The sequence below is a fragment of the Antedon mediterranea genome, chromosome 7 (assembly GCF_964355755.1).
Source record: "Antedon mediterranea chromosome 7, ecAntMedi1.1, whole genome shotgun sequence".
Classification (NCBI taxonomy): Eukaryota; Metazoa; Echinodermata; class Crinoidea; order Comatulida; family Antedonidae; genus Antedon; species Antedon mediterranea.
This window is the reverse complement of record NC_092676.1, coordinates 16,375,274-16,397,042: the sequence shown is the minus strand read 5'-3', so window position 1 is coordinate 16,397,042 and position 21,769 is coordinate 16,375,274. Positions and strand designations below refer to the sequence as shown.

At 34.6% G+C, this 21,769-nt stretch overlaps 1 protein-coding gene across 2 annotated transcripts; it reads right to left on the bottom strand.

Annotated features, from left to right (window-relative positions):
• Window positions 1–281: 281 nt before the first annotated feature.
• Window positions 282–21,504, bottom strand: LOC140054493 (trifunctional purine biosynthetic protein adenosine-3-like). Of its 2 annotated transcripts, XM_072099500.1 has the most exons (18): window positions 21,420–21,504; window positions 15,928–16,074; window positions 15,479–15,755; window positions 14,176–14,287; window positions 14,000–14,068; window positions 12,280–12,405; window positions 11,726–11,813; window positions 11,068–11,322; window positions 9,912–10,140; window positions 8,901–9,117; window positions 6,299–6,497; window positions 5,564–5,812; window positions 4,977–5,336; window positions 4,441–4,498; window positions 4,382–4,404; window positions 3,565–3,701; window positions 1,647–1,904; window positions 282–786 (listed from the first exon to the last, which is right to left on the bottom strand). In XM_072099500.1, the coding sequence occupies exons 2-18, from the start codon at window positions 16,070–16,072 to the stop codon at window positions 586–588; spliced, it is 3,003 nt and encodes a 1,000-aa protein (XP_071955601.1). In that variant the 5' UTR covers window positions 16,073–16,074; window positions 21,420–21,504; the 3' UTR covers window positions 282–585. The 2 variants fall into 2 exon arrangements, with proteins under 2 accessions (XP_071955601.1, XP_071955600.1); XM_072099499.1 differs by having other exon boundaries at window positions 4,382–4,498.
• Window positions 21,505–21,769: the final 265 nt, after the last annotated feature.

Below are 21,769 nucleotides of genomic sequence, written 5' to 3'. Positions count from 1 at the left end.
GTCATTTTTGGATCAAACACATATGGAAACATACTCCTATAATGCAGCTAGTAATCAGCGCAAAGTTGTGTTTTGACCTCTACCAGGTACCCATTTGTATACCTGGATGGTGGAGCGAGGCAAACATGCTTGACCAAGGATACAAGCAATGATCGAACCCACAATCAGTAGTCCAACGTCCAAAACACCCTGTGCCACATGCCCCGTTTCATTTGATTGTTGAAATAGATGTGACAAACTAAATTGCTAAGATCTCAGAAACTTATAGCCTTACAAAAACATTATTCATGTAAATAGTTTAATAAATATATATAACACCCTGTATTTGACTTGACCAAGTTAAACATCAACAATCAATGATTGCAATCCAGGTCGTAGGTCATGGTACATTAATACAAATTATATGGAATATATTCATACTGAGAAAACCCAAAATAAGGAAAACAAATATGTATTTTTCAAGTGAGTATTTTGTTCAAAATTGTGCAATTCATATATGAAGTTAATAAATACAGTATATAGCACTATTAAAATTATTTCATTACTGTAAAATGAAAAATATTAATTTTTTCTAGCACCCTGGAGTCAAAGGTCATCTGGTTCCCCATTCCATTGAATTTTACCATTATCACCAAGTACTGCAATCTTCCTAGCAACAAGCTCAAGTGCCTTGGGGTATGCAACATGTTCAGCTGTTTTGATTCGTTCTTGTAAGGATGTGATTGTATCATTTGACTTTACTGGTACTGTCCTTTGAACCAGTATGGCGCCTGCATCTACCTCCTCCTAAATAAACACATTTCAATAATAAAGTCATTATAAATAGTTCCGAGCACTAAAATGTCATAAAACCAAAAATTATGGCTAGCATATCATCTCACTTGTTAATGGATTTCTTCTTTTAGTCAACCACACAAAATTAAATTTTCCAGTAACTTTTGCTAGTCTAGCCTCTGTTGGTACGATGGATGTTGTTAACAATTTGTCAGTACCAAATTATTGGGAGGACGGATTTTATGCGATTACGAATGCACATATGTTAAGATTAGGTTAAACCATTCCATAGAACTCTTTGTAGATCCAAAACTCAACAGAAGTCAGCACTCCCAATTTTAAAAGTGAGACAGCGCTCCAAATTTTAGAAGTGGAGTGGAAAAAATGTCGAACAAAAAGCCTTGTGATGCGCATGGTTGCTCTTATTTTTTACGCATTCCAACAGCGTGCAGTTCGCCACTTACATGATAAAATATTTAATGTGTGCTTATAATATGTCTCATTTGTGGAGTTGAAAGAATCTAGAGTTAAAACCCTGGTATATCAGGATTGAACCCTGAACCCTGGGATTGGAAGGCAAGCATGTTATAATCACCAAGCTACAGCTCCACTCCAAGAATGAACATGCTACATATATAACAAAAGGGCCATATACAAAATGACGACGTATGGGCTCAATGGAGTATTTATTGAATATCATGTGACCCACAATTATCTAAACAAATGACAAGAATCTACTCAGGTAACTACCATTAACTCAATAGAGAATAGTGTAGCCATTGAGTACATGGTATAGTTAAGTTTACTGTAGATTTATCTAGTCAAACTCAGTAAATAAAACTAAAAATCTCAATCTACTTAAATTCACTTACCTCAACAAAGTGTACCGTGCAACCACTTATTCTAACACCTGCTTCTAAGGCTAATTTCTGGGCGTGCATTCCCTTGAATGAGGGCAGTAGAGATGGGTGAATATTGATCAAACGACCATGCCATGTTCTTACAAACTCTCCACTTAGGATACGCATAAACCCTGCTAGGCAGACAAACTCTACTCCAGCCTCATTTAGAGCATCGCTTACAAACTTGTCAAATTCAACTCTTTTTTTGTACCCTTTATGACTGATAACCTATCATATAAAAATAAAAAATAAAAAATACTAATATCGAGTAGCAAAAAGGGGCAATGATCTTTGCCTATCTAAACTGGTCATAGATTTATTTTCTGTGCTCTTAAAATTTAAAAGCCCTCAATAAGTAAGTAAGTAAATGTATTGTCATTTGTAAATATATAATTTCAATTTCATTCCAAGGTGAATTTTAATCTACCATTTTTTACATGACTAATAATAAAACATTTTCAGAAACCAGATTAATCATTATTTATCAAAGTACCGTACCACCCTCAAACACAAGATTTGGTTTAAATGCCATTAGAGTTCAGAATGTATCCAGGCTTGCAACATTTTTGGTTTGTTTAAGGTCGTGAAGTAAATTCCCGATTGATCGTAATCAAAACGGTACTGGGTATGGTCTACTAGATTTTCTGCTCCCAACCAGTACATCCATTCATAGAAGCCTTGATGAAGCAAGCCTGCCTTGATGAAGCAAGCCTACCTGGTGGTAACCATAGAACGGTTCCGAGATAACGACTATACTTCAGCTTTAGTCGATAGAAGATTGAAATATTGTTAGAGATAGAGTATACGATGCTTGATTAGTGTAGATGTATGATTTGTTCTATTATCCAAATGATGTTCCGCATATAGGAGATGAAAGTAGTAGGCATGGTTGGGTGTAATGATTTTGTATATTAAATAATTATCCAAGACTGCATATTATGCGATAAATAATATTTTATATATTTTTAAAATATTTATTGTTATGATTATAATATTAATAAAAATATATATTTGTTAGTATAAATTTAAAAAATAAAATATAGATATAAAGAAGAAAAGCAAAGAGATTATGGAGCGGCTATTCCTGAATATACAATAATAAGTATCGTAAGTTTAATTTATAAATTTTAGGCGATCTTGTCAAAGGTCAAGCGCCATAGCCTGCCACGTTTCGATATTCAATATTGAACTTGACCTGACGTGGTTCCACAATATCTTTATATGAATATGGTAGAGTGGATAGAAACATAAATTAATTTAAATTTAAAAGTTTACCTTAATAACTGGTTTTGAACTGAATCGGTTGATGTCTTATCGTTGTATGTATGATTTGGTTTGGTTTAAAATTATGTTCGATAAAGTGCGTATGCGAATAGAATGAAATGCTCGCGTTACGATGTACGCGTGTAATGTTGTTTATATCGATAACAGATAAAGGATGAAAATATAGAAGGTATATGGTAGAAAAATAAAAAGTAGTTTAGGATGTAGAAATAGGAAAAGTTTGTTAGTGCCAAAGTGTAGATTTTGAATGCGAGAAATGACTTGATGGTACAGTCCAACTAGAGTCCTATGTCGGCACCTAGGCCTATATCGTCGTGAAGTAAATTCCCGATTGATCGTAATCAAAACGGTACTGGGTATGGTCTACTAGATTTTCTGCTCCCAACCAGTACATCCATTCATAGAAGCCTTGATGAAGCAAGCCTACCTGGTGGTAACCATAGAACGGTTCCGAGATAACAACTATACTTCAGCTTTAGTCGATAGAAGATTGAAATATTGTTAGAGATAGAGTATACGATGCTTGATTAGTGTAGATGTATGATTTGTTCTATTATCGAAATGATGTTCCGCATATAGATATGAGTGGAAAGAAAAACCTTACTTTAGTTGGTATACCAGCTTTCTTAGCTCTCTCTAAACCTAAAACATCAGCAACATTTGAAATCACCAGTACAATTTCAGCTTCACTTGGTTTTGATGGGTTTTGTGTGTGGTTAATCAGAGCCTGTAAATTTGTTCCTTAAATTGGAAATAGATAACCAAAAAGATAATAAAAATAATGAATCTTTATGAGTTGGAGAATATTTCATGAGTTGACAAATTTACTGTTCTATTTTTAACAAGGTGGAGATGATTTGAAAATAGGACAGTCAATTTGTCATCGATTAAAATATTCTCTTTAATCAATGAATACAAAATATTAATTATTTGTATTATTAAAACACACCTAGTTTTATTCAATTTATCCACCGTAAATTATTGACGAATGTTAGGCTGGAAAGCTAGGCCATTAAAAAAGGCAAAGCTCAAACTTTGGACACGGAGAAGAAGTTTTTTAGCACACGAGTTGATTTTCGAACGTGATCAGTCAAACATTCTCAAAATGTTGACATTCAATAGCTGAATGTGCATTAGAGCGCTTATCAGCATTTGATATCCCTTTTCCGTTATGTTAGGCTAATGAAGAATGACAAGTGATGGGTAATTAACCAATCAAATTGTAAGAATACAATCAGGTGTGTTATAAATACAGAATAATGCATACAAGGCTAATTAACTCTGCTGTAATGTGGATACTCAAACTCACTGACTGGAACATAATTTTCCAATACATTAATACGCTTAAATGGTTATATTCTACAGCTTTTCTCCTTTGGTTTTAAGTTCGTTGGCCAGCCACTAGTTACTAGTTAACTTACCAGTTCCTGATATTAACACACCAACTTTTAATTTATTTGAAGGTGAAGATGACACACCATTTTTTGGGGCACTGTTTAAGAGAGCCTCTTGCAAACCATCAATTCTTACTTGTTCACCTGTTGAAATAAGAGTTTAGCACAGAAATATTAAATAATTCAATCAATATCTAATATGCAAATGACAATAAATGGAAGTAATTTTCCACTAATGAATAAACGAATGAATACAGATGGTAGTGTTGTAGGTTTTTTGATATAGTTAGGCTTTCATTTGCATCTATGAAAATTTGATGGTATGGTGTGACATTGATATGCAGTTTAAGAATGACAATAACTATAGTAATAATAAAAACAATTTTAAATGTAAATATGTTTGTATGATGTAGTATGTTTAAGTGGATATTATTAGCCCTTGATGGCATTTGCAGCAATAAAGAAATTGAATTGAATTGAATTGAAAAGACATATTGACTAAGGCCAGAGGGGGCTAAGAATAGGACATATATGGTCTGGAGACTATACTATATCCTGAGACAAAGTTATCGCCCATAGGCTTTAATTTAAATCAGTATATATTATATTTGTATATTATTACCATCACTTTCAGTTGCTACAATGTTTCCTATAGTACAGCATTCTTCTCCACTTCCCTTTACCATTTGTATAACTTCTTCTGCATCAGCCTCATTAACTATAAATACCCCTCCAATACCACAATTGAATGTTCTCGCCATCTCTGATGCATTAATGTTTCCAGCTGTAGCAATCCAGCCAAACACAGGTGGAATATTCCATTTTGATTTTAGGTATGCACAAAGATGTTTTGGTAAAACTCTTGGAATGTTTTCAAGTAAGCCTCCTCCGGTGATGTGTGCAAATGCTTTCACCTTTCCTGATCGAATTGATGGTAGAAGTGTTTTACTGTATACTTTGGTTGGCGTTAACAGACACTGACCTAAAATATGAATTTTAAAAGTATTATTTATTATACAAAATTCAATACTGGCTGGTGATATATAATGTTCATTGTGGCTAAAGTGTTAGCCTCTTTCACACATAGCTGTGATACAGTGATTTTACTATAACACTACTGGAAGGATCCAAAACTTCTGTCAAATTACTATTAAAGTTAATTTCTAAAGACATGATTCAAAAAGTAAAATATCTCTAACAAGAACTTGCCTAAACTTTTTCCAGCCTCAAACGGACATGGGTCACTATATGATAGTGCCACTCTCTCCACTAGTTTTCTCACAAGACTGAAGCCATTGCTATGGATACCAGATGACGATATGCCAATGATGACATCACCAGTCTTTATGTCTGACATTCTTGGCAGTGTCTGATCACGTTCTACTGCTCCGACTGCAAACCCTGCTAGATCATAGTCACCATCTGAATACATACCAGGCATTTCAGCTGTTTCTCCACCTATAAAATACAAGTATTGCATTTAGCACAAGAGTAGTACTCTACGTTTTAAAGTTCTGTCTACACCATCAAATGTATGATGACATCATATCACTACCATATTTGGGAACATCACACATATTTTTGTTAAACTAGGATAGGCAAAACTTAGGATATTCTTGTCCAATTCCTGATTTTTATTACAGGGATACAGTGAAAAAATATTTAGGGCGTGAATACTTTTTTAATGTTTTAGGAATGTTTCAAGCATGATGAAACATTCAAACATGTTAAATTGTTTGATTCTTGTTTTTTTGTGTTACTGTATAAACATTGCATCTTATCTGTATCCATTTGGTATGTTGCTGCCACCTACTTTTAATGCTCTTTCCTAATAATGAGAGTAATTTCATTTGCATATTGGTAGTCAGGTGGCTGTATTATTGGAGGCTTTCTATTGTTTGAAGCAAACTGTCAGAAATATGAAATAAGACAACAGCAACTGACCTAACAGTGCGCAACCACCAAGTTTGCACCCCTTGGCAACTCCACTAACAACATCCCTAGCAACAGTTACATTCAGTCTTCCACAGGCAAAGTAGTCTAGAAAGAAGAGTGCCTCTGCACCATGTGCTAAGATATCATTTACACACATGGCAACTAAATCAACGCCAACACTGTCATGCTCTCCGACACTTTGAGCTATCTGAAAAAATGCAAAAGTAGCAAATTATGGGTATAGACCAGTAATGTATAGAAGAGTGCGTTAGGGGCCATTCAGTATAGGCTGTGGAGGGTACACTATAGGGCAGTTGTGAACAGGTAAATTAGAAGGTAGGATAGGTGTGCATGGAGAAATTAGATTTAGACTGGGTGTGTGAAGGGAAATTAGATATAGGCTGGGTGTGTGAAGGGAAATTAGATATAGGCTGGGTGTGTGAAGGGAAATTAGATATAGGCTGGGTGTGTGAAGGGAAATTAGATATAGGCTGGGTGTGTGAAGGGAAATTAGATATAGGCTGGGTGTGTGAAGGGAAATTAGAGAAATTAGATGTAGGCTGGGAGTGTGAAGGGAAATTAGATGTAGACTGGGTGTGTGAAGGGAAATTAGATGTAGGCTGGGTGTGTGAAGGGAAATTAGATATAGGCTGGGTGTGTGAAGGGAAATTAGATATAGGCTGGGTGTGTGAAGGGAAATTAGAGAAATTAGATGTAGGCTGGGAGTGTGAAGGGAAATTAGATGTAGACTGGGTGTGTGAAGGGAAATTAGATGTAGGCTGGGTGTGTGAAGGGAAATTAGATGTAGGCTGGGTGTGTGAAGGGAAATTAGATGTAGACTGGGTGTGTGAAGGGAAATTAGATGTAGGCTGGGTGTGTGAAGGGAAATTCAATGTAGGCTGGGTGTGTGAAGGGAAATTCGATGTAGGCTGGGTGTGTGAAGGGAAATTAGATGTAGGCTGGGTGTGTGAAGGGAAATTCGATGTAGGCTGGGTGTGTGAAGGGAAATTAGATGTAGGCTGGGAGTGTGAAGGGAAATTAGATGTAGGCTGGGAGTGTGAAGGGAAATTCGATGTAGGCTGGGAGTGTGAAGGGAAATTAGATGTAGGCTGGGTGTGTGAAGGGAAATTCGATGTAGGCTGGGAGTGTGAAGGGAAATTAGATGTAGGCTGGGAGTGTGAAGGGAAATTAGATGTAGACTGGGTGTGTGAAGGGAAATTAGATGTAGGCTGGGTGTGTGAAGGGAAATTAGATATAGGCTGGGTGTGTGAAGGGAAATTAGATATAGGCTGGGTGTGTGAAGGGAAATTAGAGAAATTAGATGTAGGCTGGGAGTGTGAAGGGAAATTAGATGTAGACTGGGTGTGTGAAGGGAAATTAGATGTAGGCTGGGTGTGTGAAGGGAAATTAGATGTAGGCTGGGTGTGTGAAGGGAAATTAGATGTAGACTGGGTGTGTGAAGGGAAATTAGATGTAGGCTGGGTGTGTGAAGGGAAATTCAATGTAGGCTGGGTGTGTGAAGGGAAATTCGATGTAGGCTGGGTGTGTGAAGGGAAATTAGATGTAGGCTGGGTGTGTGAAGGGAAATTCGATGTAGGCTGGGTGTGTGAAGGGAAATTAGATGTAGGCTGGGAGTGTGAAGGGAAATTAGATGTAGGCTGGGAGTGTGAAGGGAAATTCGATGTAGGCTGGGAGTGTGAAGGGAAATTAGATGTAGGCTGGGTGTGTGAAGGGAAATTCGATGTAGGCTGGGAGTGTGAAGGGAAATTAGATGTAGGCTGGGAGTGTGAAGGGAAATTCGATGTAGGCTGGGAGTGTGAAGGGAAATTAGATGTAGGCTGGGAGTGTGAAGGGAAATTAGATGTAGGCTGGGTGTGTGAAGGGAAATTAGATGTAGGCTGGGTGTGTGAAGGGAAATTAGATGTAGGCTGGGTGTGTGAAGGGAAATTAGATGTAGGCTGGGTGTGTGAAGGGAAATTAGATGTAGGCTGGGTGTGTGAAGGGAAATTAGATGTAGGCTGGGGGTGTGAAGGGAAATTAGATGTAGGCTGGGTGTGTGAAGGGAAATTAGATGTAGGCTGGGTGTGTGAAGGGAAATTAGATGTAGGCTGGGTGTGTGAAGGGAAATTAGATGTAGGCTGGGTGTGTGAAGGGAAATTAGATGTAGGCTGGGGGTGTTCCAATGTAATTAGATGTAGACCATGTCTGTTAATGTCTGAATCTTATGTGTTTTAAAAACTAAACTGCAACTTGAGTGAGTGAGTGGCCGAGCGGTTCAGACAGTGGAACCGTAATTACGTAGCCATAACATCGGCAGGGGTTCGAGGCTCACTCACTCCATGGTTCTGGTGGTAGAACGAGTCTTCTCGGATAAGGACTATAAACCGTAGGTCCAGTGTACACATCTAGCTCGTGTGCACTTTAAAGAACCTAGTATATCTTTCGAGACGAGTAGGGGGTTACCCCGGTGTATTAGTACATCACAGCCACTGATCACCAACTGGGCCCTCTGGGAGACCAGTCTTTGACTGAAGAGGTTACCCAGTATAAATATAAATTTCAATTCAATAAATTTCAATTCAACTTCTCCAACCCAATATTAATAACATACCTTTAACTTGGTGCCAACTCCATCTGTGCCAGAGATCAAAAGAGGGTCTTTATATCCAGCTGCCTTGGTATCAAACACTCCACCAAAGCCTCCAAGAACAGCACTACAACCTTGTCTGGAAGTCCCCATTGCTAATGGCTTAATAGCATCAACTAAGCTGTTACCAGCTGCAATACTCACACCACAATCAGAGTATGTCAAACCATCAGAATTATTCCTAATAATTACAAATATATTTGGTCTAAAAAATGTTGGGGACAAAGAAATTTAAAAGTTCACATTAATTAAAGACAAGATTTTTCCAATGTTTGAATGGACACTATTCATGTAGTCTTGTTACCAAGATAGGAAGTTGGTCTCTAGCCAATTTGCCTAGCACATACGCTCAATCTTCTCAGAATTGTCTCACATTTAAGTGTTAAATACATTACATAGTACTGCAAACAATCAAAAGGCCTTGCTTGGTCCATACATGATAATGTGAGCAGGATACGAAAGGAAACACTTATGAACTTAAACTGATCAAAAACAAGTTGTAAAAACCATTCACACTAAACATTTTTCAGTTACACACACTTTAATTAACCTAAAAATGTCTAGTGTGAATGTGTCTATTAAACCATTCTCATCATAATGTGCCACAGGTCTGACAACCATGGTGCTTATAATGGCATATTCCTACTAAACAAAATTCAGACAACAAATAATTTCAATTCAACTCACAACACACATACTTTAATGGCAGTTTTATTGTTTTAATGCATTTAATATAAATAATGATTTATTATTATTATTTATTTTTAAAAAATAATAGAAGCACTAAGAAAATAGATAAAAATATTACTTTTTTGACATGGTAGCAATTTTACAAAGTATGCAAATGTAAATCAGGAATTTCTTAACCACCTGTATTTAAATCAACAATTTCTGAATCACCTGTATGTAAATCAGCAATATGTAAATAAGGAATGTTTAGCAGCATTTTTTTATGATTTCCCAATCCATTCCTACCTGCTTAAAAAGTCACATCCCTTCTTTGCAATATCTTTTCTGAATATAGCACCATCAAATTCTATTGTTTCAGCACCATTGAGAGCCTGCATAGCTGCTGAGGGCAAGTCTACTGCTTTTGCAACTGTTGCTAGTACACGACCTCCAGATGTAACTATTTTGTTGTCCTTTACTGCAGTGCCTGCATGAAAAATTATCTGTTCCAATTCTTTTTCTGTTTTTGCAATCCCTGAAAGGTTACAACAAAATTGAAGAACAATTAGTAGATGCAGAGTTATGTAAGTTGGAACTTATAAATATAAAGCTCTGTCTAAACCAACTTTATGTGACAAAAAAATGTGATGTGCCAAATATGGACATGATGATGCCATATCACTACCATATTTGGGCACAAACAATTTTATCAAACTAGTTTGATAGTGTAGACAGAGCTTAAAATAATTTTTTCATCAAATATGGTAGTGGTAGTGAATAAATACTTGGCACAGCTGGTGTGATTCACAATCAGTTGGTTGTATATTTTAATGTCACTTTACACGCATTAAAGCCATTTTACACATTTTGTTACTTATTTAAAAGTATTCACAAAGTGAGAATGTATTACTTTGTAAAATAATGGTAATAACCTTTTGTATTTGATTACCTATTGTTCAATACTTTAGAGGTTTTAATGTAAATAAATATAGAAAATAAGTCCCCATTCTGATCATTTTACTGTCCTGTTTGTATACTATTCTGTTGAGATATACTTCGCTTTGCCTCTAAAATTCTATATGCCTTGTGGGATAAAATAGAACCAGGGTAGGGTTAGACAGGTAACAATGCATCTGTGACATCTTGGCCTTGAAACGCATGCACAAGTTTCATATTCCTGTACCAGAAATCACTTTAGTAATATAATTGTTTTTCTTTCTGGAGAGGGCACTGTGAAAGTGGGTGGCAGGAGCCTGCCATACTTCTGATATACTCAATTCAAATTGATGGAGAATATTCTAGTGTTATAATTTCTAAAAGTCTTGGGCCATACGTTGCTAAGTTTGCTTTATATCTTATATCAATGATGAAATTCAACTACAAAATAAAAAGACCTAAACTACTGACCAATCTGTCAATTCGTATAACAGCTTTACATTACATTTAACAAACCCCTAGATACCTTTTATTTCCATTCCTTTCTTATATGACCCTGGATAACCTCCACTGGCCATCACCACAGCAACAGCACTTTGGTTTTCATGGAAACTAACAAGGTCAGGGGTTAGATTGCCATTGACACATGCCTTCATTATAGGGTATAGATCACTTTTCAACATCATCATTAGCACTTGTGTTTCTGGATCTCCCAACCGACAATTGAACTCTAGAACTTTTGGTCCATCACTGGTCATCATGATTCCGGCATATAGTACACCTAAAAAGACACAAAATGAAAATTACTTAATGCCTATGTTCCATACAATAACACTTTAGTTCGAAAATTTTTTTTTACAGTAGGTCAATAATAGCATACTGACGGAAACAATTAATGTAAATTATCTGAATTGGACAATTTTGGATTATTATGGATATACTTGAGCTACTGGAAAATTATAAATACTGTATTGCAGTTTATTCTCTAGGATCTGGGGGAGAATTACATTTACTTGACACCTTGGTATTTTTCTTTCTTGTAGCATATTTTGATGAAAGAACCCACCTGTTCTTCCTTTTTCTATTTTAATTATTATGCAAAGTGTTCAAAAATTGAACATTGTGCGATTTACCAAATTGGAGTAGCCCAAACATCATTACAATTACCAATATTTTATACTTACCTACATAATTTCTTTGTTCTTGCCTCATACCATCCACTGCCTTTTTCAAAACTTTATCATTTATTTGTTTTAAATACGTAGATGAGATCTAGGGACAATAATAATTTTAATATAAGCAGTATTATACAAAATGTAAATTCAGTTCATGATTTAAATCTCTCTAGTCTGTATTTAGTCTTGTATTTTGTAATGTATTTCAGAACATTTACCAATAGTACATAAATCACTGTCCTATCAGATAGGTAGTATTCCTCCTGACACATAGGTTATTTTGTGAACCAGTTTATTGGGGTAACATCATACTCATCTAAAATGATGAACTGGGTTATTTAAAGTGCACATGAGCAAACTGTGTACACTGGACCTACGGTTTATAGTACTTATCAAGAAGACTTGTTCCACTACCAGAAATAGGAATGTGTCAGCCCTGAACCAATGCTGATATTGTATGTTCTTCAAGTACAGTAAATGGCGCCTCTGTTTTAACTGCTCGGCCATTTGATTCACTCAATAACACTTTGATTATGTCAGAATGCAATTATTTATACACGCACCTGTGGGCATGGGCAGTATGCCCCCATGCCACCTGTATTTGGTCCTTTGTCACCATCCAACAACCTCTTATGATCCTGGGCTGGAGGCATAGCAACCATGTTTTTACCATCTGTAAAAGCTAAAACCTATTAAAACAAAAAATGTATTCTTAAACACTTAAATTTGTCATATTATTATGTCATAATCCAATTTCAAAAAAATCATCTTTCCTTTTACGTAAGGGCAAAATTCGGTAAATCGCGCGTTATTTCTAGAATGTTTACTCGATGGCATATAAAGTTGGTTCGTACTTTCGGTATTGATTTTAACCGCCTGATGTAACCCTGTTTACTAATTAAATTGAGTTCGATAATTAGTTATTGACAATTAAAACGAATTTAGGTTCAACGATTTGCCCCAAATAGGGGTGTTTTTCGATCGTGGTATACACTGTCTAATGGATGTCCGTCTTGAAAAATACCCGCAGACGATAATACGAGGATGCTTCGCATTTTCCTATCTCCTCCTACGATAATTGTTTTTAATGGCTGAAAACCGGTTGAACAGCTCGAGTACAGCATCATAATGTTGAAGACAGGCCGATTTTCTTTAAAAAATACTATTTTGATAGATTTAATATACGTTTATACAAATGTATTGATTTGCGATGAATGGAACATTCCAATCTCTGTTCCACAAGTGTCTATTCCCTCAGGCGTCGCAAAGGCAAGTACTGTATACTCATAACAGAAATTCGATCCATTTTTTTTCAATCTGTGCTGCAGAGGTTGGATATAAATTTTTTTTTAACCGATAAAGAGCTAGCGTTTTCACTCGCCGTATATTATGTATAAATCTTTACTATTGCAGTTAAACCACCCACATCATCATCACCCTTCCCTCACTGGCATGAGTAGCGTTGTAAAACCAGTAGAGGATAGGCCTACGGTACATCACATGCCCTAAACGCAGAACAACTTTGGTGGGTAGGGTAGGAACTAACTTAAGTATGAATTGGCTCTAGGAAACAATTGAAAACCATTAGGCCTACTAATTAAGTTGAGTTAGATAATTTAATATTTATTAACGATTAAATCGAATTTATGATTTTCCCCGAATAGAGGTGGTTTTCACAAATTGTTTTACATTATATAAATCATATACACGTCGTAGTGATGTATCGTTACATGTAGGGGCTACTGTACTATTTCAATCGACTAGGACGGTGATAGTTTCAACAAAGTATTACATCGCAATGTTTTACTGTGTTTAGTGGTATATTATTTGTAAAACATGAAAACAATAATAATAATAATAATAATAATAACTGGTACTTGATATAGCGCATTATGCTGAAAGCCTCAATGCGCTTTACAAAGACAGAACAATTTAGAAATTTACAAATTAAAAAGTGGGTTTTGAGGAGAGATTTGAAGACACTGGTGGAAGTAGCCTGACGGATTTCAATAGGCAACGCATTCCATAGAGAAACGATTTCCATAAAACTTAGTCACTTAGTCACGGTGGAAGGATGAAATATATGGGCAAGAAGAGACTCAGATCTAGATCTCAGAGACCGCTTAGGAACATAAGGTTGAATAAGTTCAATTAATATTTCGTTACTAAATGGATAAAGAATAATATTTAATATATATAAAGTTGAAATATGGACTTGTCAAAAACAAAAATAATGTTTTGTGAAATAATAATAATAATAAATATTAAAGAAATTAAACTTACTGAGCATTCTTCACCTTCAAGTAATTCTTCAATCACAACTGTATCACCAGCTTTTCCAAATACTTTATCCTACAAACAAAACACTACACAGATAAAGTAATCCAACGGCTGACAATCAATTAAATTTAAATTAAACGTTTGAAATTTACTTGGGTGGTTAACCCTGTGCTTAATACCTGCATCATGTCCTTTACTGCCTGGCAGGCTTCATCGTTACTGCTTGCTACAACCACACCCTTCCCAGCCGCTAGGCCACTAGCTTTCACGACAAGAGCTTTGTAAGGTGCACTGAAAAATGAATACCACATTTACAATTACACACTTTTTTTTAACCTGGGTTTGATTCTTTTCCAACAAACTTAAATTGGCAAATAGAGCAATACAAAATATTACCAGGAGGTATTTAAACATTGTGAAGGTAAAATAATGTAAAAAAAGGAGAGAACTATTTTTTAAATGTAATTGTTTGTATCTCTTAATTTTGACTCACTACACCATATTAAGTCAGTTGTCAACCTATTAGCAAGGCGTTTACAAGTTCTAATCTGCAGTGAGGACATTTTATTGTGCAGAACTAAGGGTGTATAGAAAGCGACAACCTTGAATTGGACGACCCCAACGACCCGGGCAACCTCGAATTGGACGACCTAGAATTGGACGACCCATAACACGAAACCGACGACCCCTATAGCCTAGCCTATCCTAGGCCTAAGTGTGGTATAACATCCCGAAGCCGAACATAGCCAAAGATCTTTAAACCATACCTTATATAATACTCGCAAGCAAGCAATTGATTGAAAAAATACAGAAATATCGACATTTGACACTGAATGTGTCGACACGAACAAACGAATAGATATGGAACGCCAAGAGTGCATCATTAAAACTGCATTCGACTCGATTAGCACACGAAATATCATAAACATGGCAAACCAGGTCAAAACGGCCCCTTTTTCAGCGGCGGGTAAGGTTTGACCGTATACAATGCATGTGTGAAATGTAAAGCTTTCTTATGGCCCTCCCCATGCACATGTTCGCAACACGCTGCTTGGTAGGCCTATAGTGTTCGTTATAAGAAGACGAGATGTAATTAATCGAGTCGAATGCAGTTTTAATGATGCACTCTTGGCGTTCCATATCTATTCTAAGTATCTATCTATACTAAGTATAGTACTCCCAATTTATAATAATAATCATGTTCACATTATAGACTTTGAGTTAACAACAGTGTAAGCTGTAAACCCAGGCAGCGCTCTCATAACATAAAGGGCACTAATTTAGTGCACCACATGGTATAACAGTGGTATAACATAGAGACCTGAGGTCCTTGGTTTAGGAACCCTAAGTGGCCCTCCAACGCTGAAGTTCTCTGGCATTTTTCAACAAATTTAAGTGCCTGTTGATTCTTCTGGGCACTGCTTAGGGGCCCATAAGTTCTCATCCACTGGGTGGAAGAACAGTACCTTTTGAAATAAATACCTGTTAATATGCTGACAAGCATCTTCAGCATTTGTAAAGGATTTCCATCGAGCCGTTGGTATACTGTGTCTGTCCATGAAACCCTTGGCAAACTCTTTGCTAGCCTCAATATCAGCAGCCAGTTTAGATGGTCCAAAGCAAGCAATGCCAGCCTCATTCAACACATCTGCTATACCAGCAGCAAGAGGAACTTCTGGTCCAACAGCTACTAGGCTTACTTTGTTTAGGACACACCACTTAGCCAGCTTTGGATAGTCTAATACTGGAACATCTGGGCCTGGAAATTCAAGATTAGAATGGGTGATAAGAAGGACATTTCATGTGACAAAAATAGAAGGTTTGATTTGTACTTAGGAACGCAAGTGATTTGACCAATCCCAATTTATTTCTTAAAAATTTATTTCTTAAAGAAAATAAACCAAAACAAATTATAAAGTTTAGATTCCTACCAGCATTTGATGTTTTAGCCAGATTTAAAGTTCCTGCGTTGCCAGGTGCCACAATGATTTCAGACACATCTGGTGATTGTGAAAGCTTCCAAGCTATTGCATGCTCTCTGCCTCCACTACCCAGTAATAAAACCTTGTCTCCCATCTCTGTAAAATAAATTTGAATGAATTAATTATACTGTAATCAATAACAACAGAACTAAGTCAGATGACCAAATACAACCTATGTTTTGCTAGCTGATCATTCCAATTTAAGGTTGCCTAAAGTAATTCAGCTGTTGGTATGCATATTGTCTCTGCTTATTATGGCATATTTTGTGCTGGTTTATTGTGCGTATGGTTTTGGTAAATAAATATAAATTGCTTGTTTTATGCAGTAGTTTTATTTCACACACTTATATCACATGAGATGTGTTTGCAACTTGATTCCAAATGGTTTGATATATTGTTGAACGTGAAAACAACTTACCACCACAATTACGTAAACACTTATTGTGTTTTGGTCCGCAGAAATGTATTTTGTTATTTTATCCATAGGTAAATGTGACCAATTGCAAACACATCACTGTTTCTGAGCATAATTAGAAACAAAGCTCTCACCAAAAAAACAAAAAATATCGAATAATTTTATACTTTCGTTAGTGTTTTTTTAATTAATTTGTCAAGTACTTTTATCAGAGAAGAGTGTGTTTTTATTATACTTACTTAACTTAACACATGCAAATTAGTATATAATCTCACATTAAGGTATAAGAATTAGACTGTGCGGTTTTATAAATTTGAACTCTGCGAGTTATTTGATTTTTTAAATTCACACATAATTTTAATTGATTTCTCTTTAATTGCTTCGTTTATATTTATTCATTGTTTTATTTAAATGTTAATATTTATTTATAAATTATATATGCCAGCCTTTTTCAATAACAAACAATGATATTTTTAATCATACAGTAGGCCTACTAAGGTTAATCACTTTTACAGTAAAAATTTAGTCTACAAGACTGTCCAAAGTTTAAATTAAGTAACTTGTCCTCCGAAATTATTTGTTTTTCATCGATAAGATGTCTTCCATTTCATGAAAAAGGCTTAAGATTAACGGATCAACCTGAGTTTTCGGCATGTATTGAATATAGGACTATTCCATTATTATTTACAGGGGTGTTAGTCAATGTGTTAAGTTGGGTGTGAGAGGCTTGTTGAGGCTTCTATTGTTCGCGTCATTGTGCCAATTGTTTTGTATTTTACTGTGTTTGAAAAATAAAACAAAAAACTGCTGCTGTAGTTAGCCTATAGCTTTTATTATGTGTCTGTAAATTATATCGTTTTTTACACTATATAACAATGTTGTTTTTTTACTCAACAGTTAAATCAAGTAGCCTCTACAAATAACAAGAAAAGATCAAGAAAAAGATTTATATACATATACATTTTAATCTTATTTAATTTATGTTTTAATTTATATAAATATATCCAATTTATGTTTTAATTTATATAATGTTTGTTTTTTTCTCAACAGTTGAATCAAATAGCCTCTACAAATAACAAGAAAAAAATCGATAGATCGAGATATACATTCTTCAAACTTTATTCAAATATAAGGCTCAAGAACTTTAACATTATTTAATAAGCCTCAAGGAACATATTACATATATACAATTTTAACTTACTTAATCTGTTTAATTTTATAGCCATTTATTTAATCTTTTTACTTATTTGTCCAGCATACTGTACCTATTTGAGAAATGTGAGATAAAATATTATTAAAGGCTTCCTCCCCTGACTTGCCATATCCTTCGAGTTATTTGATTTTTTAAATTCACACATAATTTTAATTGATTTCTCTTTAATTGCTTCGTTTATATTTATTCATTGTTTTATTTAAATGTTAATATTTATTTATAAATTATATATGCCAGCCTTTTTCAATAACAAACAATGATATTTTTAATCATACAGTAGGCCTACTAAGGTTAATCACTTTTACAGTAAAAATTTAGTCTACAAGACTGTCCAAAGTTTAAATTAAGTAACTTGTCCTCCGAAATTATTTGTTTTTCATCGATAAGATGTCTTCCATTTCATGAAAAAGGCTTAAGATTAACGGATCAACCTGAGTTTTCGGCATGTATTGAATATAGGACTATTCCATTATTATTTACAGGGGTGTTAGTCAATGTGTTAAGTTGGGTGTGAGAGGCTTGTTGAGGCTTCTATTGTTCGCGTCATTGTGCCAATTGTTTTGTATTTTACTGTGTTTGAAAAATAAAACAAAAAACTGCTGCTGTAGTTAGCCTATAGCTTTTATTATGTGTCTGTAAATTATATCGTTTTTTACACTATATAACAATGTTGTTTTTTTACTCAACAGTTAAATCAAGTAGCCTCTACAAATAACAAGAAAAGATCAAGAAAAAGATTTATATACATATACATTTTAATCTTATTTAATTTATGTTTTAATTTATATAAATATATCCAATTTATGTTTTAATTTATATGTTTGTTTTTTTCTCAACAGTTGAATCAAATAGCCTCTACAAATAACAAGAAAAAAATCGATAGATCGAGATATACATTCTTCAAACTTTATTCAAATATAAGGCTCAAGAACTTTAACATTATTTAATAAGCCTCAAGGAACATATTACATATATACAATTTTAACTTACTTAATCTGTTTAATTTATATAGCCATTTATTTAATCTTTTTACTTATTTGTCCAGCATACTGTACCTATTTGAGAAATGTGAGATAAAATATTATTAAAGGCTTCCTCCCCTGACTTGCCATATCCTTCTCGTCACATAAATTCGTCAAGGTATTCCGGTAGCCATTCCCGTTTACACCCTCGCATTCTTTCTAACTTTAATTTTGCACGATTCCAGTAGGACTCTATTTTTTAAGTGTGGACTCCTGTTATTGGATCAACATTGAACATGGAATGAAATAATAATGTACATTAGTTTCTTTTCTTAATATACGGTAGGCATAGAGATATATCCCTTTGCTATGCCTATCCGTGTAGTGTATTAAGAAGAAGAAGAAAAGATAGTTACGAGATATGGCAATTTACAGCATGATAACATGTTTCTAGTAGTATAGAATATAATAAACATAATATAGGTAGGTATCATAAATACAGCATTTAAATACCATTCAGAAATAATTTTTGTTTACTGTAATTAAATAAAACATTATGCGACAATGTTTAAGAAGAAAAGCATAGTTACGAGATATGGCAATTTAAAGCATACTAATATATTTCCTAGAATATAATAAACATAGCATCATGAATATAGCATTTAAATACCAGTCAGAACTCATTTTTGTTGACTGTAAATAAATAAAAAAATATTTGACAATGTTTAAATTATGAAAGAAGAATTAGTTGTTCATACCTTCTTTTTGTAACTAAATACACTCTCATCAATTCGAACTGGTTGGTTGGTTCTGTTCGATTTTGTAATCGAACCTCCCTCTTAGGAGCAATTGATGATATCTAACCACATTGATTTAAACATGGACCATGTATGACAAATATCATCACAATTAACAAGTGTGGACCAATCAGTATTGGAAGGTTTTAAAGTAAAATCATTAACATTATAATTTTTTAAAGATCTTAGTTTAACAACTTTGTGATGATTTACTTTACATCTAGCTACTTTCCTAGTACAATAAATTAAAGAGTGATCACTTAACCCTATGTCAATAGTACCAAATTGTAATATTTTGTCATCATTATTGCAAATAATGTGATCTATGATTGTACTTGTATTACTGGTTACTCTTGTAGGTGAGTTTATTAGTTGACAACAAATAGATCATACTGTCATACAAATTAACGGTAATTAGTAAGTAACGGGAGGGATACTGAGAATGTCATTAAAAAGCATATTCAAAATTCGTGAATATAATTGTTGTCTTATTAATCCATATATAATAGTAGGCCCTGTAAATCTTGTGCTGAGGAAGGGTTAGTGTGTGTTGCATGAGAGAAAGCTCTGCAATTTTATTTCTGGCTGTTTCAGTTTTTGTGTCAGGATCAGCTCGAGCGATAACCTCATGAACATATTGCTAACTCATTGAAATAAGTTGAACCAAACATGACACTACTAAATAACACTTAAAAATGGGTTGATGAAATAAAACATATATACATTAAATTAAATATGTTACACAATGTATTTTTTTCTTCATCTTATGCCTTTACGTGTAGGCCTACTGAATTTTTCAGAGTCATAAACTGTTGAGAAAAAACAAACATGGATGTATTTAACATGATTGAAAATGTTCATCTGGTTTGTAGGTATAAAGTATATTGGAAATATTCTTTTTTTCAAACCAATAATTAGTAAACTAACCTTGACAGTTTCGCTGTCTGAAGAAGCTGTCCGATCAGGACAGCGAAACTGTCAAGGTTAGTTTACTAATTATTGGTTTGAAAAAAAGAATATTTCCAATATGGATGTATTCATATAAATTATTTTTCTGGCTGTTTTACATAATCGTTTTGATTTAGTGTTTCGCTTTTTTTTTTTTTTTTGTATCTCTATTGAGATCCAGCTACTGATACCCACAGCATATTGTCATTTTTTCAGTAATTTTCCTTTGGATTTATATAAATTAAAACAACATAAATTAAATAAGTTGTATATGTTTTCTCCTTATTGTGAATAAATTTTGAATGTATTTTTTTCTTGTTATTTGTAGAGGCTATATATATAACTTGATTCGGCTGTTGAGAAAACATAAAACAAACATGTATTCGTAATAATATTACATGAAATGTAAAATAAAACATGATATGTAAAATAATAATAAGGCTAATTACAGCAGCAGTTTTTTGTTTTATTTTTCGCGAACAACAGAAGCCTCAACAAGCCTGGCACACCCAACTTAAACACATTGACTAATACCCCTATAAATAATAATGGAATAGTCCTTTATTCAATACATGCCGAAAACTCAGGTTGATCCAGATTAACTTAAGTAGTATTTTATTTATTTCAATTTAGTAATTTTTTTTAATATTTTTTTGTTGGTCTTTTTTTTCATGTTATTAGCTTCGATGAAACGGGACCGAAACGTTCCCGATTCAATTGATAATCAGCTTCAAGTTCCAGAAAGACGACCAGCCTAAATAGGCCTAGCTAGTAGTAGGCTAGCCTAACTATTTCCCCCATGCATCTAGCCTAGCCTAGTATAGTAGTACTACTGTATGTAGGCCACTACCCTACTACTACAGTATGCTGCTAGCCTAGGCTCTAGATAGGCCTACCAAATTACGTACTCCAGAGGGCCTAGCTACTATCCGCTACTACTACCTAGTACTACTAGCTAGCTAGGCCTAGGCTAGTAGAAGCAAGCAATGCCTACAAGGCTAGCTAGCTAGCTAGGCCATAGCCTGGTTACTAGCCTGGCCCGGGCATCTATAGAGGCCTACTACTACCAGATAGTAGACCTAGCAAAGAAAACCATGACATCTTACCGAAAAATAGTATTATACAAGAAGCAGCAAGGATGGATGGATTATACAACCACCATGCACGACGCACATGTGGAATGGAATTCTGATCTCGCGCGTGTTTTGGACCTGTGGTGGCGTTTGATTACATTATTATGGAACGCGATTGGCGCATTATGAAGTTACAGATTTAATTATAAGCAAGGCACTAAGAAATGTATGGGAACCAATGTATGTACCAAATAAGTTTAGTTAATGCTAAATGGAAGTGGATTAACCATGACAAAGAATTATTGTACAAATATGTCTATCTGTATGTCTGTCTGCCTGTATATCTGTCTATCTGTCTGTTTATCTATCAACGATAAAGTTAC

Excerpts from the sequence above, each read along its gene's own strand:
- LOC140054493 (XM_072099499.1), bottom strand. The coding sequence starts at position 16,072 with ATGGGAGACAAGGTTTTATTACTGGGTAGTGGAGGCAGAGAGCATGCA. Across the intron at positions 11,814-12,279 it reads CATACTGCCCATGCCCACAG|ATCTCATCTACGTATTTAAA; the intron begins GTGCGTGTATAA and ends TATTGTCCCTAG. Across the intron at positions 5,337-5,563 it reads TGAGGCTGGAAAAAGTTTAG|GTCAGTGTCTGTTAACGCCA; the intron begins GCAAGTTCTTGT and ends TTCATATTTTAG.